Source organism: Bombina bombina, chromosome 3, assembly GCF_027579735.1.
Source record: "Bombina bombina isolate aBomBom1 chromosome 3, aBomBom1.pri, whole genome shotgun sequence".
NCBI lineage: Eukaryota > Metazoa > Chordata > Amphibia > Anura > Bombinatoridae > Bombina > Bombina bombina.
The window spans coordinates 222,530,141-222,556,220 of NC_069501.1; the positions used below are offsets into that span (position 1 = coordinate 222,530,141).

General features: G+C 39.1%; 1 protein-coding gene across 2 annotated transcripts in view; it reads left to right on the forward strand.

Moving 5' to 3' along the window:
* Positions 1-26,080, forward strand: part of NUFIP2 (nuclear FMR1 interacting protein 2) — an 87,548-nt gene that overhangs the window by 34,636 nt on the left and 26,832 nt on the right. For both annotated transcript variants that reach the window (XM_053706163.1, XM_053706164.1), the window contains exon 3: positions 18,159-18,191. In XM_053706163.1, the coding sequence (XP_053562138.1) occupies positions 18,159-18,191 (33 nt within the window). The remainder of the gene's footprint in view (positions 1-18,158; positions 18,192-26,080) is intronic.

Genomic DNA, 26,080 nt, shown 5'->3' on the forward strand with positions numbered 1-26,080 from the left:
ATAGCCCATAAGGTTGTTGTTTTTTAAAAAATGGATAGTTTTGATTATTTTTAAAGAACATTGCTCTGATTTTCAGACTCCTAACCAAGCCCCAAAGTTTTAGAATACCAGTGTATACCTACTCCATCTTGCTTCTGTTTGTGTACAGGGTCTTTTCATATGCAAAGGATGGGTGAAGGTGGAGGGTCTGATATTTCCTACTTGCAGTGGGTGTTCCATTAACCTTTTAAACAGAGCTAAACTGGAAGCTTCTAAGTAAGTTTTTAAACGGTTTTATACTAGATTTTTATAACGGTATCTGTGCATATTATTCTTTATAGTAGTGTCTATTGCATGCAGTTATATGAAAATTGGTGTATACTGTCCCTTGTAAAGGCACAGTATACATCAATTTTCATATAACTGCATGTAATAGACACTGCTATAAAGAATAAGTTGCGCAGATACTGATAGAAAAATCCTGTATAAAACTGTTTAAAAACTTACTTAGAAGCTCTCAGTTTATCTCTTTTAAAAAGGTAGCTGGAAAGCCCACTACAAGTGGGATATAAGACACACTTCCCTCCCCCCCCCCCCCGTAGGTATCTGTCGGTATTCTCCTAAAACTTTGGGGCTTGGTTAGGAGTCTGAAAATTGAGAGCAATGTTATTTAACCCCTTAAGGACCAAGGCCGTATGTCATGATACAATCATGTGGAGTAGTTGCTACCTGGATTGGCTACCCGGCAGAGGTGGTATTGTGGTCTGGAAAGGGTTAGTGTGAAATCTGTTTTCAGGAAAGCTGTAAGCTGAGACCCCCCTCCCTTCCCCCCACTCCTTAGCCTAGTGTTTTTTTGTGTAACACTGTGTAGGAATGCAAAACGCTCCTCCCCTTGGAGACTGGAACTGTGAACTTGTCGTAAATTATAACAAGGGCGGTGTCTTTGACAAGACAAAGAAGGTTTAGTTTAAGTATGCAGCAGAAAGACTTTGTGGGCAGAATTGTCCTGGGACCCAAACCACTAACATCAAGAACGGCATTCTCCACATATCTAAAGGAACTTGGTAATAAGTTAGATATTGTGTGTAATTCTTTTCAGGTCCCATTTTCTTTTTAAAGAACTGTAGCTTTGCAATTGTATGTTATTTTCAATGTCTTTATAATTTTGCACTGTGTAACCTGTATTGATATTTTGTTATTAAACACGTAGAAAATCTAATTCTGTCTTTTGGGCTCTAATATTCAAATTCACACTCCTGTTGAGACAAGGTTGAAGGCACGTTACCTAATTGTTTAAATCAAATTCCCGGGAAAACCAAAGTTTATCAGGGCATTATAAAGATGTTCCCAAATTATGGAATCAAAGGCCTTCTTGACATCGACCATCACCATAGCAAGATCACGCTTGGGTAATGATTTGTCTAGAGCTGCAACAACTAATCGTCATAATCGATAATAATCGATTATGAAAATAGTTGTCAACAAATCTCATAATCGATTAGTTGGTTTGCAATTAGTTGGTCTGTGCACACCACCAGCTGTTTCACTCTAAAGAGCTCCTGCACATGGTATTGTGTTTTATGGTTATGTCCTTAGCCTAAAGGGCGTCTACTTTTCACTTTTTCAGGACAGTATACGTTTACAACTACCCCTGGCTTATGTGCAACCCAGATATAATAGTCATCATTTATATTGTTTATATTAAATCAGGTGATTTGGAACTATGCTTTTCCTTATATAGTGCCAAGCTTGTTGTTTACACCTTGCTCCTAGATTGATGGGAGTTATTTAAATTGATGTGCCCTATTATCTGTTTGCACAATTATTAGCAGATTGCTTGCTATTGCTGATTATATGTACTGTATAAATAAATGTGTAAGGTTTTGTCCTGTTACTGATATACAGTCCTTAGCGCTTTTTTTTTTTTTTTTTAATAAATTGTGATATGTACCAGATTCAACCTTTATAAGTATATATCCGTTATTTTTAGAGCAGACTAGATATTTCCCTAACCTTATAGTTGGTTATTTATCATTGCATATAGATATTCAAGATATTTTTATGTTAGAATGAGGTCAAGGGTTACTTTATTGAGAGGCCCCTTGCCAAGGTAGAAAACACTTAGCATTGGTGAAGAGCTAACAAAGATAAATATCCCACTTTGGTGAAATTGGCAAAACCCTACTTATATACCTCAACAGCCTTTTCTCTGCTGCAGGAAATATAGCTGCAAACAGAGAACCAGATTTTGCCAGAAGCATGTGGACATGTTGAGATTTTTGCATTTCAATGCAAAGTTTCTGAAAGAGTGAATTCCAGAATGTTATTAACAGTGATAGTCTAACTCTTTCTAGTTCTACCTCTTTTCAAACAGTTTGTGGTTTTGTTTTGTTTAATTATAAAACTGTGCTCTGCTGCTTAGAAATTGAAGAAACAGTTGTGTTAATGTAAAGTTTTAGTCTGAAGTTTATATTTGTAACACTCATTATGTGGATTTTATTTAAAACATAGAAAACTATTATTGATTCTCTTTATCCGATTAGTCGATTAATCGAAAAAAAAATTGGCTGATTTAATAGATTATTAAAATAATCGTTAGTTGCAGCCCTAGATTTGTCTTTATGTGTTTTGTTCCAAAAATATTCTAATATATATTTTTCGATTATTTTTAGTAGGGGACCTGTTAATCATAAACCCGGATTGATTCGGGTGAATAACTTCTTGAAGTGGTTCTTTTAGCCGATTGGCTATTATAGAGGTTAGTAGTTTGTAGTCTGTATTCAGCAGAGAAATAGGCCTTTAGGACCCGGGATCTGTTGGATTTTTATCTTTTTTAAGAATAAGGGTTATGATCGATGCCAAGAAGAACCGTGACATTATTTTTTTCCCCGATTTAAAATATTCATTAAATAAGCAAGTCAGAATAAGAATAACTTCCGACTTGAGTAATCTATAAAACTCCGCCGGAAGTTGGTCTGTCCCAGGGGCCTTGCCAAGTTTGGTTTCCTCTATGGCCTTCAATACTTCAGCTGGAGAGATGGGGCATTAATTGATTTGGCCTGCTCTGACGAAATCTTTGGACAGGTGATCTTATTCTAGAAGGTCTTGCTAGTTTCTGTATCTATTGATTTAGCAGAGTATATATTTTTATAGTAACTTAAAAAAAACCTTACTGATGTCAGAGACTTGTGTGTAGTTCTGATCTTTCATAATAATATTCTCAATTATGTTATTCTTTTTCCTGCACCCATCTAACCTAGCGATATTTAGCAGACTTACCATATCTACCACCATAGATAGCATTCATTCTGGCCTCTTCATTTGTCATTTTAGAACAAAGAAACAAATCTCTTTCTTGTCTAGCTCTTCTATACTTATCCTAGTGTTTTCTAAGAGGGCTATTTATATAGTTCTGATAGGCCCTGGAAATAGTATTTGCCAGTTGATCGTCACGAGCCTTAAACTTCTTTTTAGCCGTGATCATATATAGTTTTATCTCCCCCCTTAAGTAAGCTTTTGCAGCCTCCCAGAACACCTCATAATTGTTAGCATAACTTTGATTATTGACACTATATTCGCGCCACTTATTCTTTATCCAATTTTGAAATGGTCTGTCATTTATCATTTATTTTGGGAAATAAAAGTTGTTTCTAGCACCGATCACCAATGATAATACTGCGTGATCCGTTAATACAATGTCCTTAATCTCTGCCCGGGTATCATCCCTAAGAAGGGAATCCGAAACTAGAAAGAAATCAATCCTAGAGAGAATTATGAATGCGGGATTCACAGGTGTAACTTTTCTATCAGGGTGGTGAATGTGCCATATATCGTGTAACTTAAAATTTTTGCATATTTGAAAAAAAAATCTTAGATTTCTGCAAGGGCCTACATCCCTGTCTGGGTGAAAATCTGTCTAATAACGGTATCGGTGTTAGGTTGAAATCACCAGTAAGTATTATGTTTTGTTCGAATTTCACACTCAATCTAGCAGTAATGTTGTCCCAAAAGGGTTGATCCATAGTATTGGGGCCATAAACATTACAAAGTACATATTTAACCTTTAACATTTCAAGTGAGAGGATTATCCATCTATCGTTGGAGTCTATTTGTAATTTCTGAATACTATTGTCCAGGTCTTTGTTAATTAAAAAAGCAACCCCCCTTTTCCTCCTAGCACAATCTGATGCTATTACTTGACGACCCATTTACATTTGAGTTTCTGTGCTTCCGAATTTTTTAAGTGTGTTTCCTCTAATAAAACAATGTCGGGCTTGAGCTTAGCTTGGTGCTTAATTATTAACTTCCTCTTATTAGGTGACGTTATCCCACCTATATTCCAAGAAATAAACTTAATCTTCCTCATCTAGCCTTTTTAGCTTACTATACCTACTAGCTGTAAAATAACATGTGTATAGGGAGCGGGGGCGTGGTGGAAGAGCAAGAGAGGAGAGAGAGAAAAAAAAAATCCTCTCATTAAAACAAGCATCAATACTTTTAAATAAAACTTGGACATGTTCCACAAGCCAATAACTGAACAATTTCTGTTTAGGAAAATGCTAGATATTAATGTAAAAAACAGAAACGCACAGAGAAGAAAAAAAAAACAAAAAAAACCCTTGTCTGTTAAAAACATTCAGACCCGTAAAGCATATATCCTTAAGATCTAAATTATATTCCCCTAATACTCCTGTTTAAAGCACCTGCTTTTTCTTGCAAAATTCCCTAGCATCTGCTTCATTCGTTATGGTGACACTGCCCCCAAGTTCCTCAACAATTATTTTAGCTGGATATATATGTCTGGCTTTAAAGCCTGCATTGATTAATCTGGTGCAGTGAGGGGCTAGTTCTTTTCTTTTCAATGAGGTTTCACTAGAGTAGTCCTGAAATATTAATACTTTAGCTTGACCTATAAATAAGTTCCCCGTTTTCCTATAGAATCTCAATATATTCATCTTATCTTGATAACTTAAATATTTTATCATCACAGGCCTATTATAGTTTTTATCTCTTTGATTGTCTCTAATTATGCCCAAACTATGGGCCCTTTCAACTAATATTGGGACATTATTTTGGGGGATGCCCACAGCCAGAGGTAGTGTACAACTGGCAAAGGCCATCAAATCTAGGTAATCCCCATTGTCTGAAAATCATAGGCCTCCCAAATTATTTCGTCGTGATCGGTCTTCTAGTTCATGTATTTTGTTTTACTATTGTCAGCTATGTTTTTTTCCTGTTTATATAGTAAATCTTCATTATTTGATATTCTGTCCTCTACTTCTGTGAGTCTACTAGAAAATTGTTTTAACTCCACCATTATATTTGTCATTTGTGTTTTAAGCAATTCAAATTGGGGTAAAAATATCTCAGACATCTGAGTTACCAACTGCTGAATATCAATTTTGTGTGTTGTAGACTCATTGGTATTTTCTAAGTGTGTTTCAGATGTACGTACTCTTTTATCCTTTTGTTTAGCGGGCATGGCCGGGGAGTGAACTTTAGTGTGAGTGATATATTTATCCATGTATTGCAAATAGTGCCCCTTCTGTTTTCCTCTTATCTCCCCCCCCCCTTTTTTTTATTTATTTATTAAATTAATTATATATAGTTAGGTGTGAATCATTATCGAGCACAATGAGCTATTAAGCTCCTATTACAGCAAAAAGAAAATGTCCTTAGTGTAGTGCGACCTTATATGGCTGAATTAGCCATTCATTCCTGTGACAAAAAGCAAAAAATAAGTGAAAAAAACTTATACGCTGACCACGCTCCCTCTCAAAGCTAACTCTTCATAAGTGAGGGGAAGTGTTATTTCAAAAAAGTTGTTAAAAAAATTATTCCTTTTTTTTTTGTTTGTTTGTTTTTTTTTTGTTTTTGTTTACCTTAAAAGTTTGCTTATTATAGCAGTTGCCAATAAACCTCTACTAATGTTTCATATTCCTTGTATGTTCTAACATATTTTGGCTTCTTGTAACATTATTGTACAATAGAGATTCAGACTTTGCAGTAATCTTAGAAGAAAACGGTATTAATATGCTGTTGTGGTACACACAATTTACAGACAATACTACGATAAACAATTTACCAGCCCCTTATTTTTTTTTTCCCCCTTTTTTGTTTACCTATACAGACAGATCAACACACTCTGTATTATATATATATATATATACATACATATACATAAAAGAGATTTAAATCATTGGGCTAAAATAGAATGAAAGTTACCTAATTGTTAAATAGTGTGAGTTTTTAGGGGTTCCCCAAAACTCCCCTTTAATTTAAAAGTTTTTTGGTGGCGGCAGCAGGGAAATTGTTAAAGCAGTGTGGACAGGATTTGGGGACTAATGAGGTGTCCCTTTTAAGATCCTTTTGCAGAGTTGCAAGGTTAAGGGAACCAGAGCTGTGCGCCATTAACCCCTTCATTCCCACACCCCTCTATTGTGACGTTGAGAAGGTTTGATTCGTCACAACGTATAGGGTACGTCCTACAAAAAAAGTCAGTTAGTTACCACGGAACGTCGCCAGGGGTTTCAAGTGGGGGAAGCTATTCTGATCGCTTCCAACCGCTTACAAGGGGTTGCAGTGATGCCTCAGTGAGGAGGCATCACTGTAATCCCTTTTTTGAGCCACTCTGTGGCCCTCTCTGCATTGGGCATTGATGGTGCCGATCGTTGGTGGGAGGGAGCATACGCAGGGAGGCGGGCAGCCCATCAATATACCGGCATACTTTTCCGGTTTAACACATAGGCGGCTCAGTTTGGTGGCAAACTGGGTACTGGCAGGAAGCTGCCAGTACCCAAGATGGCGGTAAATAGGTAGAGGGGGTGTTGGGTTTAGAGAGCTGTATGGGGGGGGGATCAGGGAGGTTGAGGGCTAAGAGGGGATCCAACATTGTAGAATCAATTAAAGAAAAAAAAATGCTTTTTATTTTAGTACTGGCAGACTTTCTGCCAGTACTTAAGATGGCGGTAACAATTGTGAAGTGGGGGAGGGAAGAGAGCTGATCTCTACACTAAAGCTAAAATTAATCCTACAAGCTACCTAAATTAACCCCTTCACTGCTGGGCATAATAAAAGTGTGGTGCTTAGCGGCTTTCTAATTACCAAAAAGCAACGCCAAAGCCATATATGTCTGCTTTTTCTGAACAAAGGGGATCCTAGAGAAGCATTTACAACCATGTGTGCCATAATTGCACAAGCTGTTTGTAAATAATTTCAGTGAGAAACCTAAAATTGTGAAAAAAATTTTTTATTTGATCACATTTGGCGGTGAAATGGTGGCATGAAATATACTAAAATGGGCCTAGATCAATACTTTGGGTTGTCTACTACACTAAAGCTAAAATTAACCCTACAAGCTCCCTAATTAGCCCCTTCACTGCTGGGCATAATACACGTGTGTTGTTGCGCAGCAGCATTTAGCAGCCTTCTAATTACCAAAAAGCAACGCCAAAGCCATATAAGTCTGCTACTTCTGAACAAAGGGGATCCCAGAGAAGCATTTACAAACATTTGTGCCATAATGCTAGAAGAGCTTTATGGCTCAAGTCATGGAATGCTGACATGGTATCTAAATCTAGGTTACTATCTCTATCATTCCATGGTAATAATTTTTTGGTTCTCAGTTGGATTTGGATTCTATTATTTCCACTATTACTGGGGGGAAGGGAGTTTTTTTTGCCCCAGGATAAAAAAATCTAAAGGTAAAGCTAGAGCTTCTAATAGGTTTCGTTCCTTTCGTCAGAATAGAAAAAAGAAAACCACTCCTTCCCCTAAAGACTCTGGCTCCAATTGGAAGCCATGTTTGAGCTGGAATAAATCCAAGCCTTTTAAAGGGACAGTGTACACCAGAATTGTTATTGTTTTAAAAGATGGATACTCCCTTTTTTTTTTTTTACCCAGTTTTGCATAACCAACAGAGTTATATTTATATATTTTTTACCTCTGTGATTATCTTGTATCTAAGCCTCTGCAAACTGCCCCTTTATTTCAGTTCTTTTGACAGACTTGCAGTTTAGCCAATCAGTGATGGCTCCCAGGTAACTTCACGTGCATGAGCACAGTGTTATCTATATGAAAAACATGAACCAACACCCAGGTGAAAAACCTGTTAAAATGCATTCTTAAGAGGCGGCCTTCATGGTCTAAGAAATTAGCATATGAACCTCCTAGGTTAAGCTTTCAACTAAGAATACCAAGAGAACAAAGCAAAATTGGTGATAAAAGTAAATTGGAAAATTGTTTAAAATTACTATCTGAACCATGAAAGTTTTTTTTGGACTAGACTGTCCCTTTAAGAAACCAAAGCTAGCCACCAAAACTGCATGAAGGTGCGGCCCTCAATCCAGTTCTACTTGTGGGGGACAGATTTAAATTATTTCAAGACGTTTTGGCAGGTTCCATTCAGAATCATTGGATTCAGAATATTGTCTCTCAATATTCTCACAGGTTGGAGAGCTGTCTGGGGGTCTCTGACAGCACAAGGGGTTTGGAATCCTCAAGAGGTGAGGTTACCAATCAATATTTTAGAACTCTATTTTCAGAGCTCTTCAGGCTTGGCCTCTACTAAAGAGAATCATTCATTAATTTTCAGACAGACAATATCACAACTGTGGCATATGTCAATCATCAGGGTGGGACTCGCAGTCCTTTAGCGATGAAAGAAGTATCTTGAATACTTTCTTGGGCAGAATTCAACTCCTGTCTAATTTCTGCAATACATATCCCGGGAGTAGACAATTGGGAAGCAGATTATCTCAGCCGTCAGGCTTTACACCCAGGGGAGTGGTCTCTCCATCCAGATGTATTTTGTCAGATTGTACAGATGTGGGGTCTTCCAGAAATAGGTCTCATGGAGTCCCATCTAAACAAAAAACTTTCCAGGTCCAGGGATTCTCAGGCGGAGATGGTAAATGCGTTAGCAGTTCCTTGGCTATACCAACCTGCTTACATCTTTCTGCCTCTAGTTCTTCTTCCAATGGTTATCTCCAACATCATAATGGAACAATCGCATGTGTTTCTGATAGCACCAGCATGGCCTAACAGATTTTGGCATGCAGATTTTGTCCGGATGTCAAGTTGCCAACCTTGGCCACTTCCTGTAAGACCAGACCTTCTTTCTCAAGGGCCGTTTTTTCATCAGGATCTCAAATCGCTAAATTTGAAGTTATGGAAATTGAACGCTTAGTCATAGAGGTTTCTCTGACTCAGTGATTAATACTATGCTACAGGCTCTTAAGTCTGTTTCAAGAAAGATTTATTATCGGGTTTGGAAAACCTATATTTCATGGTGTTCTTCTCATAAATTATCTTGGTATTCTTTTAGAATTCCTAGAATTTTACAGTTTCTCCAGGATGGTTTGGATAAAGGTTTGTCTGCAAGTACTTTTAAAAGGACAAATCTCTGCTCTTTCTGGTTTGTTTCATAGAAAGATTGCTAAGCTTCCTGATATTCACTGTTTTTTGTTCAGGCTTTGGTTCGTATCAAGCCTGTTATTAAATCAATCTCTCCTCCTTGGAGTCTTAATTTGGTTTTGAAGACTTTCCAGGCTTTTGAGCCTATGCGTTCTTTGGATATTAAACTACTTTCTTGGAAAGTGTTGTTCCTTTTGGATTTCTCTTCAGCTAGAAGAGTTTCTGAATTGTCTGCTCTCTTGTGAGTCTCGTTTTCTGATTTTCCATCAGGATAAGGCTGTGTGCGGACTTCGTTTAAATTTCTTCTTCCTAAAGTTATGAATTCTAACAACATTAGTAGGGAAATTGTTGTTCCTTCCTTGTGTCCTAATCCTATGAATACTCTTGAAAGATCTCTACATTCTTTGGATGTTGTAAGAGCTTTGAAATATTATGTTGAAGCTACTAAAGATTTCAGGAAGACTTCTGGTCTATTTGTTGTTTTTTCTAGTCCTAGGAAAGGTCAGAAAGCCTCTGCCATTTCTTTGGCATCTTCGTTAAAGCTTTTTGATTCACAAGGCTTATTTGGAGGCGGGGCAATCTCCGCCTCAGAGAATTACAGCTCATTCTACTAGATTAGTCGCCACTTCTTGGGCTTTTAAGAATGAAGCTTCGTTTGATCAGATTTGCAAAGCAACAACTTGGTCTTCTTTGCATTCATTTACTAAATTTTACCATTTTGATGTATTTGCCTCTTCTGAAGCAGTCTTTGGTAGAAAAGTTCTTCAGGCACTGTCTAAGTTTGATTCTTCTGCTTATGATTTAAGTTTTTTTTCTGTGTAATTTATGTGAAATTTTTGAAAAATACTTACTTTTTTTGTGTGGATTTAATTTTTTTCAGCGGAAATAGCTCTTGCCAATTACATGAAAGAAAACCTAATTTATGTAAGAACTTACCTGATAAATTCATTTCTTTCATATTGGCAAGAGTAGATGAGACCCACCCTTTTTCTGGTGGTTATGATTTTTTTAAGCTCAATTTTATTTTCTGTAACTCTTTTTGTATGCTTTTTTACTCATTTCACCCCACTACTTTGCTATTCGTTAAACTGAATTGTGGGTGTGGTGAGGGGTGTATTTATAGGCATTTTGAGTTTTGGGAAACTTTGCCCCTCCTGGTAGGATTGTATATCCCATACGTCACTAGCTCATGGACTCTTGCCAATATCAAAGAAATTAATTTATCAGGTAAGTTCTTACATAAATTATGTTTTTCAATGGTTTAGAAATTAGTTTGAGCATACCTAGGTTTAGCTTTTCAAAAATACCACCAAGGGAACAAAGAAAATGCAATGATTAAAGTTAATTGGAAAGTTGTTTAAAAGTGTATGCCCTGTCTGAATTATGAAAGTTTAATTTTTACTAGACTGTCCCTTTAAGTTCAAACTGAGCATCAGAATGGGGAAGAAAGGGGATTTAAATGACTTTGAACGTGGCATGGTTGTTGGTGCCAGAGAGTTGGTTTGAGTATTTCAAAAGCTGCTGATCTACTGGGATTTTCACGCACCGCCATCTCTAGGGTTTACATAGAATGGTCTGAAAAAGAGAAAATATTCAGTGAGCGGCAGTTGTGTAGACGAGAATGCCTTGTTGATGTCAGAGGAGAATGGGCAGTCTGGTGTGTGTGTGTGTGTGTGTATGTATATATATATGTATATATATATATATATATATATATATTGTGTGTGTTTGTTTGTTTTTCACGGAACCTAGCAAAATAAAGCTTCAGAAGGCATGTCTCTCCCTGCAAAGTGCTTAATTTCCATCAGTAGCTCAGTGCATGGAGGTGGTGGGTCTAGCTGCTTCAGACGCAGTTCCTTTTGCCCGGTCTCCACTTGCAATTCGGTCTGTTCAGGAGAGTGGTCTCTCTATCAGGACATTTTCAATTGCTTAGTGATGGGGCTTACCAGACATAGATCTGATGGCCTCTCACTTAAATCAGAAGCTTCCAAGGTATTGTGCATGATCAAGCGATCCAAAGGCTTAATATTTCCATGGAAATTTCATCTAGCATACCTGTTTCCTCCGTTTGTTCTTCTAAGAGTCATTGCTTGGATTAAACATTAGTCAGCTTCAGTAATAATGATTGCTCCGGCCTGGCCCAGCTGAACATAGTATGGGGACCTAGTGCAGATGTCCTCATCTCCTCCATGGCTTCTTCCTCTGAGGCAAGATCTATTGTCTCAATGGCCTCTTTTCCACCAGGATCTCAATTCTCTTAAGTTTTCAACAGTGTGAAGGTTGAACGCCTAGTTTTGAGACATAGAGGCTTCTCGGATTCGGTTATAGAAACTTTGTCTCAGGCAAAAAAGAATTATAAAAAATTTTGGAAGGCATATTTTGAGTGGTGCACTTCCAGAGGGTATTCTTTTAGGATTGCTAGCCTCTTGCCTCAAACAAGTGATTTACAAGGCTTACTTGGTGGCGGGAAAGTCGCCTCCTAAACATATCACAGCTCATTTTACTAGGGCAGTTGCAAGTTGTGGGCTTTTAAAAATATCTTTGGAGCAGATCAGCAAAGCTGCAACATGTTCTCTGCATACTTTTTTAAAATGTTATCGCTTTGATGTTTTTGCTTCTTCAGAGAGAGCTTTTGGCAGAAACGTCCTTCAGGCCTTTTTTTCGGCTAAATAGAAACTGCCTGTCCATAACATAGACCATCTGCTTGGGTGTTAATCTCATATTCTATGAAGGACTAAGGACCATCATCATTTCACAAAAGAAAACAAAATTTATGCTTACCTGATAATAAACTATTTTCTTTTGGAATTATGGTCTATAGGCCCTGCCGTTTAAATTTGTGGGTGACAGTTCTAATAACACCACTACAGACCCTGCTTTGTCTTTCCTACCAATAGCTTTCCTATTCTCTGCTCGACCCCTTCCAGAGAGTGGATCAGTAATGTAGTCGCCCATTTTATGGCAGACAAAAAAGCAGCTCTTAAGCCCTGGCTGAAATGATAGAATACAGGTAGAAAACACCTTTTATCCAAACTTTTTGGGACCAGAAAAGGATCAGATTTTGGAATATTTGCATCTGTAAAATGGGACATTTTAGATATTGTTCTTTATACTTGATCCCATTCCCTTTCCAATGACCTTTAAGTAGGATATATGTGTCATAATACAGCTTATACATGCAACCCTAAAGGTAGTTTTCTTTCATTTTTAGTACTTTTGCTTACATAGTACCTTTTTAGAAAGCTAGTACAATACTGTTTTTAGAAAGGTAATATTTTAAAAATAAATAAATAAATATAGACTATTAATTGCATTTTAGAACACAAAAACTAAACCAGAGACACAGGAAAATAGTAATTCTTAATAAATATATATATTTATATTATTTCTGGATTTGGTGATTTTTACCTGTACATTATCGGTGTTCTCCCCAGGACCTTTTTTAGTGGGCGCACCACCCGGCTACAATTTTATACATAGATTAGCTAAAATTACTAATTTTAAAAATGTTCAATTTTTATAGCTCAAATTATTTGTCAAATTATTCAATTAATTTTTTCTTTGGATAGCCGAAATTGATATAATATTAGAAACTATTACACTGCCCCAATGTCCCGGCTACTTCATAATGCTACTAAGCTTGCAATTTTTTCTGTCAACACTGCTTATATTCAGGGGGATTAATATTACTATAGTTTACTACTCTGGGGTTAAAAATTATTAGCTCAGAGGGGAAAAGTGACTAGTCCACTGAACTTTAAAGATAGGAAAAAGTCAAATTTGTACTCATCTGCAGCAATTTCTTACTTGTCCTAAACTAGTGGAAATTTCAGACAACGCTTATTATAATGTATGGGTATTAGATATATCTAAATAAAATTATAAGCCTAATCGTCAAACCATTAAAATTATTTTGATACCAAACATGACATGTCTGTCATGTTTTTGATCCCCCAGTATCATACAATTGATTAAAATATATTGTGATATAATCTACAGTGTCTTGAATGCTGTTATGGAATGTGTATTTCTCTTGTTAAGTGTGTTCAGTCCACTGGTCATCCATTACTTATGGGATATATTCTCCTTCCCAACAGGAAGTTGCAAGAGGATCACCCAAGCAGAGCTGCTATATAGCTCCTCCCCTCACATGTCATATCTAGTCATTCTCTTGCAACCCTCAACAAAGAAGGAGGTCGCGAGAGGAGTTGGAGTTTTTACTTAATTATTCTTCAATCAAAAGTTTGTTATTTTAAATGGCACCGGAGTGTGCTGTTTTTCTATCTCAGGCAGTATTTGGAAGATGAATCTGCCTGCGGTTTTCTATGATCTTAGCAGGCGTAACTAAGATCCACTGACTGTTCTCGACATTCTGAGGAGTGGGGTAACTTCAGAAAATGGGAATAGCATGCGGGGTTCCCCGCAAATGAGGTACGTGCAGTACAATATTTTCTGGGAATGGAATTGACTAAGAAAACACTGCTGTTACCCACATGATGTACGTACAGCCTTAAATGCAGTAGTAGCGACTGGTATCAGGCTGATAAATGTATACGCAGTTGAGTTATTTTCTAGGGACTAGAATTTGACTGAAAAAATACTGTTAATACTGAAATAATGCTTAAGCCTTATCTGCAGTAGAAGCGACTGGTAGCAGGCTTAGTGATAACTTTGCATGACTTTGAAAAAGTTTGTTTTTAAAACGTTTACTGGCATGTTATTCGTTTTGTGAGTTACTTTGGTGATAAATCCTTTTTGGTTATGATTTTTTTCCACATGGCTAACGTATTTTTCTCAGAGAACAATTAAAATCTAAAGCGCCAGTACAGGCAAAATATACCCAAGAAAAAGAGAGCATGCAATTTAGTGTTTATATAAAAAAAAATTATTCTTCAACAAATGTCACAAAAAGAACATAAAAATATGTATAACATGAGATGAAAATCTCCTAGGTATAAATTAAACCTTATACAAGAATTCAGACAATAAAATATGTGGTTGGCCAATCTCTATTAAAATGTGAGTAATCTATAAAAGCATTTACACAAGGAAAATTGCACATATATTGTAGGTTACTAATGTCAGCAACTAGAACTGTATGTATCAGAATATCAAGCAATTTGTAACACAATATCTATCATCAAATTATCTACTGATAATCTAAGAGTATGTGCGCTAAGTGCATAAACCAAATAGCTTCCGTTAAATATGGCTAAGTCAGCATATCAGTAAAATGTCCACAAAGGTGCAGATGAATATGAGTGATTTACTGGTATCCGTGATTCCTTTCGTGTAGCAGTGTTTTTTAGTCCTCTAATGGATCCACTAGAAACTACAGGTACCTGTTTAAGTGATCCTTTTAAGTTCAGCTCTTAGAATGGAATGAGCTGTCTTCTTTGTCCGATGTCACCTTTTAGAAGAAAATGCCTCCAAAATAAGACAAGCAGTGTAACTGTTTTTGCTGATCTTGAAGCCGCGCTGTAAACCCCAGCTACAAACACTTCTGTCTCTTGCTCAGTTCTCGCCTATACCGGTTAGGGCGCTGATTAGCTTAGTGTTATGGGAGTGTCTGGTTTGAGCTGTGGGGTGCCGGCTCTACAGCTGATCCTTTCTTTTCTTCCTCTTGATGCACACTAGGAGATCCGCAACGCGTTTCCGCTGAAATTACTTCATCCTTTGTCCCCACAGCTCAAACCAGACACTCCCATAACACTAAGAGATAGTTCTAGCATTTCTGAGGTCGCATGGGTGGAAAGTGAACATGGAAAAGAGTTCTCTGTTTCCACTCACAAGGGTCCCCTTCCTAGGGACTCTTATCGATTCTGTAGAGATGAAGATTTACCTGACGGAGTCCAGGTTATCAAAAATTCTAAATGCTTGCCGTGTCCTTCATTCCATTCCAAGCCCATCAGTAGCTCAGTGCATGGAAGTAATCGGCTTAATGGTCGCGGCAATGGACATAGTGCCATTTGCGCGCCTGCATCTCAGACCGCTGCAATTATGCATGCTAAGTCAGTGAAATGGGGATTACTCAGATCTGTCCCCTTTACTGTATCTGGACCAGGAGACCAGGGATTCTCTTCTCTGCTGGTTGTCTCGGGTTCATCTGTCCAAAGGAATGACCTTTCGCAGACCAGATTGGACGATTGTAACAACAGATGCCAGCTTACTAGGCTGGGGCGCAGTCTGGGACTCCCTAAAGGCTCAGGGATCGTGGACTCAGGAGGAGAAACTCCTTCCAATAAACATTCTGGAATTAAGAGCAATATTAAATGCTCTCCTAGCTTGGCCTCAGTTAGCAACACTGAGGTTCATCAGGTTTCAGTCGGACAACATCACGACTGTAGCTTACATCAATCATCAAGGAGTAACCAGGAGTTCCCTAGCAATGTTAGAAGTCTCAAAGATAATTCACTGGGCAGAGTCTCACTCTTGCCACCTGTCGGCGATCTACATCCCAGGCGTGGAGAACTGGGAGGCGGACTTTCTAAGTCGCCAGACTTTTCATCCGGGGGAGTGGGAACTTCATCCGGAGATATTTGCTCAACTAATTCTTCGTTGGGGCAAACCGGAACTGGATCTCATGGCATCTCGCCAGAATGCCAAGCTTCTGTGCTACGGATCCAGGTCCAGGGACCCGGGAGCGGTGCTGATAGATGTGCTAGCAGCCCCTTGGGTTTTCAACATGGCTTATGTGTTTCCACCTTTTCCGTTACTGCCTCGACTGATTGCCAAGATCAAGCAGGAGAGAGCATCAGTGATTCTGATAGCGCCTGCGTGGCCACGCAGGACCTGGTATGCAGACCTAGTGGACATGTCGTCCTGTCCACCATGGTCTCTGCCTCTGAGGCAGGACCTTCTAATTCAGGGTCCTTTCAACCATCCAAATCTAATTTCTCTGAGGCTGACTGCGTGGAGGTTGAACGCTTGATTCTATCGAAGCGTGGTTTCTCGGAGTCGGTTATTGATACATTAATACAGGCTCGGAAACCTGTGACCAGAAAAATTTACCATAAGATATGGCGTAAATATTTATATTGGTGTGAATCCAAGAGTTACTCATGGAGTAAGGTTAAGATTCCTAGGATATTGTCTTTTCTACAAGAGGGTTTAGAAAAGGGTTTATCCGCTAGTTCGCTAAAGGGACAGATTTCTGCTCTGTCTATTCTTTTACACAAGCGTCTGGCAGAGAATCCAGACGTCCAGTCTTTTTGTCAGGCTTTGGCCAGGATTAAGCCTGTGTTTAAGACTGTTGCTCCTCCGTGGAGCTTAAACTTGGTTCTTAAAGTTCTTCAGGGTGTTCCGTTTGAACCCCTTCATTCCATTGATATTAAGCTTTTATCGTGGAAAGTTCTGTTTTTGATGGCTATTTCCTCGGCTCGAAGAGTCTCTGAGTTATCTGCCTTACATTGTGATTCTCCTTATCTGATCTTTCATTCAGACAAGGTAGTCTTGCGTACTAAACCTGGGTTTTTACCTAAGGTTGTTTCTAACAGGAATATCAATCAAGAGATTGTTGTTCCATCATTATGTCCTAATCCTTCTTCAAAGAAGGAACGTCTTTTGCATAATCTAGACGTGGTCCGTGCCCTGAAGTTCTACTTACAGGCAACTAAAGATTTTCGGCAAACTTCTTCTCTGTTTGTCGTTTACTCTGGACAGAGGAGAGGTCAAAAGGCTTCAGCTACCTCTCTCTCTTTTTGGCTTCGTAGCATAATACGTTTAGCTTATGAGACTGCTGGACAGCAGCCTCCTGAAAGAATTACAGCTCATTCCACTAGAGCTGTGGCTTCCACCTGGGCCTTTAAGAATGAGGCCTCTGTTGAACAGATTTGCAAGGCTGCAACTTGGTCTTCACTTCATACTTTTTCCAAATTTTACAAATTTGACACTTTTGCTTCTTCGGAGGCTGTTTTTGGGAGAAAGGTTCTACAGGCAGTGGTTCCTTCTGTGTAATGTTCCTGCCTTGTCCCTCCCATCATCCGTGTACTTTAGCTTTGGTATTGGTATCCCATAAGTAATGGATGACCCGTGGACTGAACACACTTAACAAGAGAAAACATAATTTATGCTTACCTGATAAATTTATTTCTCTTGTAGTGTGTTCAGTCCATGGCCCGCCCTGTCTTTTTTGAGGCAGGTTCTAAATTTTAAATTATAACTCCAGTCACCACTGCACCCTATAGTTTCTCCTTTCTCGTCTTGTTTCGGTTGAATGACTGGATATGACATGTGAGGGGAGGAGCTATATAGCAGCTCTGCTTGGGTGATCCTCTTGCAACTTCCTGTTGGAAAGGAGAATATATCCCATAAGTAATGGATGACCCGTGGACTGAACACACTACAAGAGAAATAAATTTATCAGGTAAGCATAAATTATGTTTTTGTCATACTTATGTCAAACCACTGATTTGTAACAGGGTTCTGAAAGGGGCAATCTCAATCCAGCAAAGAAAATAAATTGCCTAGATCAATACAAAATTACAGATGCTTGATTTTTGATCTTCACTTTAATCAAAAACAAGAAAATATCTTAACCCACAAAATACCTTTTTATCTTGGATATTACCATGACAAGTTTAATGCTTTAATCATTTCACTACTTTTTAAATAACTTTTTAATTTGTTGTTTTTTTGCTTCTATAATTTTATAGTTATTTTGAAAGCCATTTATGATATGAAGGTTTCCTTTGTGAAACAAGTAATAATAATCTAAAATCTCCTTTCACATTCCCTAACCAGTTTTCCTTTTTCTTTTTTTACAGAAATGGAATCTATTTTCATCTTACAAAAACAAGGTAAAAGAACATTATTTTTTTTTAATCAAGATATAGATAATAAATATATAATGCTTGGGACTGGAAAAGGTTTGGAGAAGGGATGGAAACACAATATGTTATGTAATTTAGGCAACATTTTCATGTCATAATACAGCTTATACATGTAAGATTCAGGGAGTTTTTTTGTTTTGTTTTTTTTTTATCATGTTTAATACTTTTTGTATACATAGTAAAGTACTGTAATCTGAAAGGTTAATAAATAACAAACATAGCTCAGCACCTGATCAAACCCTCCTGGGTAGTGCACGCTGGACTGGGGGCCACGGCCAGGTCCCAAAGTATGAATAACACAAAGTTCATGTCCACAGCACTATATATGCAGGAAAACTTTTAATAAAGCATACAGACAAGCAACAAAAAAAGCAAAAGCAAAGTTTTGGACTCGCACGCCCTTAATCATGCATGGTTTTTGTGTACACCTTTGTTACCTTTAAAGGCTGCTTCAGCCATTGAGCATGCACATAAAATCTTAACTCTAAACATACCATATGTGCTCTATACCAGTGATTTTTAACCTTTTTTTTTGCCTTGGCACACTTTTTTACATTAAAAAATCCTGTGGCACACCACCATCCCAAAATTTAAAAAAAAAATCACACATTGTAGCCTAATACAGGATATATATATATATATATATATATATATATATATATATATATATATATATATATATATATATATACATATATACATATATACATATATACATATATACATATATACATATATACATATATACATATATACATACATATATACATACATATATACATACATATATACATACATATATACATACATATATACATACATATATACATACATACATACATACACACACATACTGTATGTATTGTGCTGTTATGCCATGCCTCCTACAAACTACCCCTGCACTGGGAGTAAAAAACAAGCAAAGTTTAAAAAAATATGTCACACTGTTGTTATTCTGCCGTGGCACACCTGAGGATCTCTCACGGCACACTAGTGTGCCACGGCACACTGGTTGAAAAACACTGCTCTATACAAACACTGAAAACTCCACCTAGTGGACAAGAATAATACAAACATGTAAAAGAAAATTTTCCTTTCTTCTGTTATGTGTGATCAGTCCACGGGTCATCATTACTTCTGGGATATAACTCCTCCCCAACAGGAAATGCAAGAGGATTCACCCCAGCAAGCGTGCATTACTTGCTCCTCCCCTCTACGTCAGTCCCAGTCATTCTCTTGCACCCAACGACTAGATAGGATGTGTGAGAGGACTATGGTGATTATACTTAGTTTTTAATGACTTCAATCAAAAGTTTGTTATTTTTAAAATAGCACCGGAGCGTGTTATTACTTCTCTGGGCAGAGTTTGAGAAGAATCTGACAGAGATTTTTTACTATGATTTTTCAACGGTAGTCGTTAAGATCATATTGCTGTTCTCGACCATCTGAGGGAGGTAAAGGCTTCAGGATCGAGGGGACAGCGGGCAGATGAAATCTGCATTGAGGTAATGTGGCAGTTTTTATTTTCTGAATGGAATTGATGAGAAAAGCCTGCCATACCGTTAAAATTGGACATGTATGTATACACTTCAGTATTCTGGGGATGGTAATTTCACCGGAACTTCTGTGTTAAAGGTCATAATCCTTTTAATAACTATTCTCATGTTAAACGTTTTTGCTGGAATGTAGAATCGTTTACTATTGCTGAGGTACTGTGTGAATAAATATTTGGGCATTATTTTCACTTGGCAAGTTTTTTTGCTTTAATTGTGACAGTTTCGTTTCTCTTCACTGCTGTGTGGGAGAGGGAGGGGCCGTTTTGGCGTCTCTTTGCTACGCATCAAAAAATTTCAGTCAGCTACTTTTATATTTCCTGCATGATCCCGGTTTCATCTCCTGACAGATCTCAGGGGTCTTCAAACTTTCTTTGAAGGGAGGTAAATTCCTCTCAGCGAGAGCTGTGAGAATTCTTATAGTGACTGTGAATAAAAAACGTTGTTTTGTTTTCTTATGTACAAATTTAATTTAGTGTTGTTTTTTTTACTAATGCGGAACAAACCTTTGCTAAAAGTTGGGTTGTTTTAAGTTTGATGCTATAACTGTTTTTCAGTTCATTATTTCAACTGTCATTTAATCGTTAGTACCTCTTTGAGGCATTAGTGCGTTTTTTTTTTTTTTACTTTTGCAAAATAAGATTATAACCAAGTTGTAAGTTTTTTTGCTAGTGTGTTAAACATGTCTGACTCAGAGGAAAGATATCTGTGTCATTGTTCCAATGCCAAGGTGGAGCCCAATAGAAATTTATGTACTAAACTGTATTGATGCTACTTTAATAAGACGTCAATCTGTACAATGTGAACAAATTTCACCAAACAGCGAGCGGGAGAGTTATGCCGACTACACTCGCCTCACGCGACACGTACCTGCATCTCCCGCCCGGGAGGTGCGTGATAATTTTGGCGCCTAGTACATCTGGGCGGCCAATTACAGATAAACATTACAAGATATGGCTCTGTTATGACGAAGTTTTTTGTCTAAATTACCAGAACTAAGAGGCAAGCGTGATCACTCTGGGGTGAGAACAGAGTGCGCTGACAATGGCTAGGGCCATGTCCTGATACTGCGTCACAGGCTCGCAGAGCATGAGGGACGGAGAGCCTTCATTCTGTGGTGTGACGGGTTCTGATCCAAAACAGATTGGACTCAGATCATTTTCAAATTTTAATTTAAATTGGAGAACCTCCGTGTACTACTAGGGAGTTCTTAGCAGCTCTCAACGCATTGTAACACCGTTGCAATACCAGAGAAACTGTGTAGGTTGGATAAATACTTTGCAGGAGGCTACCGGCGCGAGTACTGACGTTTTTCCTATACCTAAGAGACTAACTGAAATTGTTACCCTTAAGGAGTGGCGATAGACCCGGTGTGCCGTTCTCACCCCCCTCCAATATTTAGAAAGATGTTTCCAATAGACGCCACCACACTCGGACTTATGGCAAACGGTCCCCAAGGTGGAGGGAGCAGTTTCTACTTTAGCTAAGCGTACCACTATCCCGGTGGAGGATAGCTGTGCTTTCTCAGATCCAATGGATAAAAAATTAGAGGGTTACCTTAAGAAAATGTTTGTTCAACAAGGGTTTTATATTACAACCCCTTGCATTGTATCGCGCCGATTACGGCTGCGGCATCGCATTTTGCGATTGAGTCGCTATTGAAGGAAGGGGGAGTAACCTTAGTTCCTCTACGCTAGACGACATTACGGACAGGCTTAGCAGTCCTTAAAACTAGCTAATTCTTTCATTTCGGAGGCCCCGTAGTACATCTTAACCAAAACTTACGGCTAAGAAACTCAGGATTCGCCATACAGGCACGCAGGGCACTGTGGCTAATAATCCTGGTCAGCTGATGTTACTTCCTAAGTCCAAATTACTTAATATACCTTTCAAGGGGCAGTCCTTATTCGGGCCCGGTTTGAAAGAAATTATCGCTGACATTACGGGAGGTAAGGGCCACGCCCTACCTCAAGACAAGGCCAAAGCTAAGGCTATTGACAGTCTATTTTCGGTCCCTTTCGGAATTTACAAACAGGAGCAGCATCAACCTCCACTGCAACCAAAACAGGAAGGAGCTGTTGCTCGTTACAGGCAAGGCTGGAAGCCTAACCAGTCCTGGAAACAAAAGCAAGCAGGCCAGGAAACCTTGCTGCTGCCCCCAAAGACAGCATTGAACCGAGAGCCCCCGAATCCGGGACCGGATCTAGTAGGGGGCAGACAACTCTCTTCTCTTCGCCCAGGCCTGGGCAAGAGACTGTTCAGGATCCCTGGGCACTAGAGATCATATCTCAGGGATACCTTCTAGACTTCAAATTATCTCCCCCAAGAGGGGAGATTTCATCTGTCAAGGTTGTCAACAAACCCAGATAAAGAAAGAAGCGTTTCTACGCTGCGTACAAGATCTGTTAACAATGGGAGTGATCCATCCGGTTCCGTGTCGGAACAAGGACAAGGGTTCTACTCAAACCTGTTTGTGGTTCCCAAAAAATGAGGGAACTTTCAGGCCAATCCTTAGATTTAAAGACTCTAAAACAAATTCCTAAGAGTTCCATCGTTCAAAATGGAAACTATTCGGACAATCTTACCCATGATCCAAGAGGGTCAGTACATGACCACAGTGGATTTAAAGGATGCTTACCTTCACATACCGATCCACAAAGATCATCACCGGTATCTAAGGTTTGCCTTCTTAGACAGGCACTACCAGTTTGTAGCTCTTCCATTCGGATTGGCTACGGCTCCAAGAATCTTCACAAAGGTTCTGGGTGCCCTTCTAGCGGTACTAAGACCGCGAGGGATTTCGGTAGCTCCGTACCTAGACGACATTCTAATACAAGCTTCAAGCTTTCAAACTGCCAAGTCTCATACAGAGTTAGTTCTGGCATTTCTAAGGTCGCATGGATGGAAAGTGAACGAAAAGAAGAGTTCTCTCTTTCCTCTCACAAGAGTTCCATTCTTGGGGACTCTTATAGATTCTGTAGAGATGAAGATTTACCTGACAGGAAGACAGGTTAACAAAACTTCAAAATGCATGCCGCGTCCTTCATTCCATTCAACACCCGTCAGTAGCTCAATGCATGGAGGTAGATCGGCTTAATGGTAGCGGCAATGGACATAGTGCCTTTTGCACGCCTACACCTCAGACCGCTGCAATTATGCATGCTAAGTCAGTGGAATGGGGATTACTCAGATTTGTCCCCTACTCTGAATCTGAATCAAGAGACCAGAAATTCTCTTCTATGGTGGCTTTATCGGCCACACCTGTCCAGGGGGATGCCATTCAGCAGGCCAGACTGGACAATTGTAACAACAGACGCCAGCCTACTAGGTTGGGGCGCTGTCTGGAATTCTCTGAGGGCTCAGGGACTATGGAATCAGGAGGAGAGTTCTCCTTCCAATAAACATTCTGGAATTGAGAGCAGTTCTCAATGCCCTTCTGGCTTGGCCCCAGTTAATAACTCGGGGGTTCATCAGGTTTCAGTCGGACAACATCACGACTGTAGCTTACATCAACCATCAGGGAGGGACAAGAAGCTCCCTAGCAATGATGGAAGTATCAAAGATAATTCGCTGGGCAGAGTCTCACTCTTGCCACCTGTCAGCAATCCACATCCCGGGAGTGGAGAACTGGGAGGCGGATTTCTTGATGTCGCCAGACTCTTCATCCGGGGGAGTGGGAACTTCATCCGGAGGTCTTTGCCCAAATACTTCGACGTTGGCGGCAAACCAGAGATAGATCTCATGGCGTCTCGCCAGAACGCCAAACTTCCTCGCTATGGGTCCAGATCCAGGGATCCGGGAGCAGTTCTGATAGATGCTTTGACAGCACCTTGGAACTTCAGGATGGCTTATGTGTTTCCACCCTTCCCGCTGCTTCCTCGTTTGATTGCCAAATCAAACAGGAGAGAGCATCAGTAATTCTAATAGCACCTGCTTGGCCACGCAGGACTGGTATGCAGATCTAGTGGACATGTCATCCTGTCCGCCTTGGTCTCTACCTCTAAGACAGGACCTTCTGATACAGGGTCCATTCAAACATCAAAATCTAACTTCTCTGAAGCTGACTGCTTGGAAATTGAACGCTTGATTTTATCAAAACGTGGTTTTTCTGAGTCGGTTATTGATACCCTGATTCAGGATAGAAAGCCTGTTACCAGAAGGATTTACCATAAAATATGGCGGAAATACCTATACTGGTGCGAATCCAAAGGTTACTCCTGGAGTAAGGTTAGGATCGCTAGGATATTGTCTTTTCTACAAGAAGGTTTAGAAAAGGGTTTATCAGCTAGTTCATTAAAGGGACAGATTTCAGCTCTGTCCATCTTGTTACACTGACGTCTGTCAGAAAATCCAGACGTCCAGGCCTTTTGTCAGGCTTTAGCTAGGATCAAGCCTGTGTTTAAAGCTGTTGCTCCACCATGGAGTTTAAACTTAGTTCTTAACAGTTTTTACAGGGTGTTCCGTTTGAACCCCTTCATTCCATTGATATAAAATGTTATCTTGGAAAGTTCTGTTTTTTAATGGCTATTTCCTCGGCTCGAAGAGTCTCTGAGTTATCAGCCTTACATTGTGATTCCCCTTATCTGATTTTTTCACTCAGACAAGGTAGTTCTGCGTACTAAACCTGGGTTCTTACCTAAGGTAGTCACTAACAGGAACATCAATCAAGAGATTGTTGTCCCATCCTTGTGTCCAAATCCTTCTTCAAAGAAGGAACGTCTTTTACACAATCTGGATGTAGTTCGTGCCCTCAAGTTCTACTTGCAGGCAACTAAAGATTTTCGCCAAACTTCTTCCTTGTTTGTCGTTTACTCTGGACAGAGGAGAGGTCAAAAAGCTTCTGCTACCTCTCTCTCTTTTTGGCTTCGTAGCATAATACGTTTAGCCTATGAGACTGCTGGACAGCAGCCATCCTGAAAGAATTACAGCTCACTCCACTAGAGCTGTGGCTTCCACTTGGGCCTTTAAGAATGAGGCCTCTGTTGAACAGATTTGCAAGGCTGCAACTTGGTCTTCGCTTCATACTTTTTCCAAATTTTACAAATTTGACACTTTTGCTTCTTCGGAGGCTATTTTTGGGAGAAAGGTTCTTCAGGCAGTGGTTCCTTCTGTATAATGAGCCTGCCTATCCCTCCCGTCATCCGTGTACTTTTGCTTTGGTATTGGTATCCCAGAAGTAATGATGACCCGTGGACTGATCACACATAACAGAAGAAAACATAATTTATGCTTACCCTGATAAATTCCTTTCTTCTGTTGTGTGATCAGTCCACGGCCCCGCCCTGTTTTAAGGCAGGTAAATATCTTTTAAATTATACTCCAGTCACCACTTCACCCTTGGTTTACTCCTTTCTCGTTGATTCTTGGTCGAGATGAACTGGGACTGACGTAGAGGGGAAGGAGCTATATGCAGCTCTGCTGGGTGAATCCTCTTGCATTTCCTGTTGGGGAGGAGTTATATCCCAGAAGTAATGATGACCCGTGGACTGATCACACAACAGAAGAAAGGAATTTATCAGGTAAGCATAAATTATGTTTTTATTATTACACTTTCTTTAAAACATAAATACAGGGAGTGCAGAATTATTAGGCAAGTTGTATTTTTGAGGATTAATTTTATTATTTAACAACAACCATGTTCTCAATGAACCCAAAAAACTCATTAATATCAAAGCTGAATAGTTTTGGAAGTAGTTTTTAGTTTGTTTTTAGTTATAGCTATTTTAGGGGGATATCTGTGTGTGCAGGTGACTATTACTTGTGCATAATTATTAGGCAACTTAACAAAAAACAAATATATACCCATTTCAATTTATTTATTTTTACCAGTGAAAACCAATATAACATCTCAACATTCACAAATATACATTTCTGACATTCAAAAACAAATCAGTGACCAATATAGCCACCTTTCTTTGCAAGGACACTCAAAAGCCTGCCATCCATGGATTCTGTCAGTGTTTTGATCTGTTCACCATCACATTGTGTGCAGCAGCAACCACAGCCTCCCAGACACTGTTCAGAGAGGTGTACTGTTTTCCCTCCTTGTAAATCTCACATTTGATGATGGACCACAGGTTCTCAATGGGGTTCAGATCAGGTGAACAAGGAGGCCATTTCATTAGATTTTCTTCTTTTATACCCTTTCTTGCCAGCCACGCTGTGGAGTACTTGGACGCGTGTGATGGAGCATTGTCCTGCATGAAAATCATGTTTTTCTTGAAGGATGCAGACTTCTTCCTGTACCACTGCTTGAAGAAGGTGTCTTCCAGAAACTTGCAGTAGGACTGGCAGTTGAGCTTG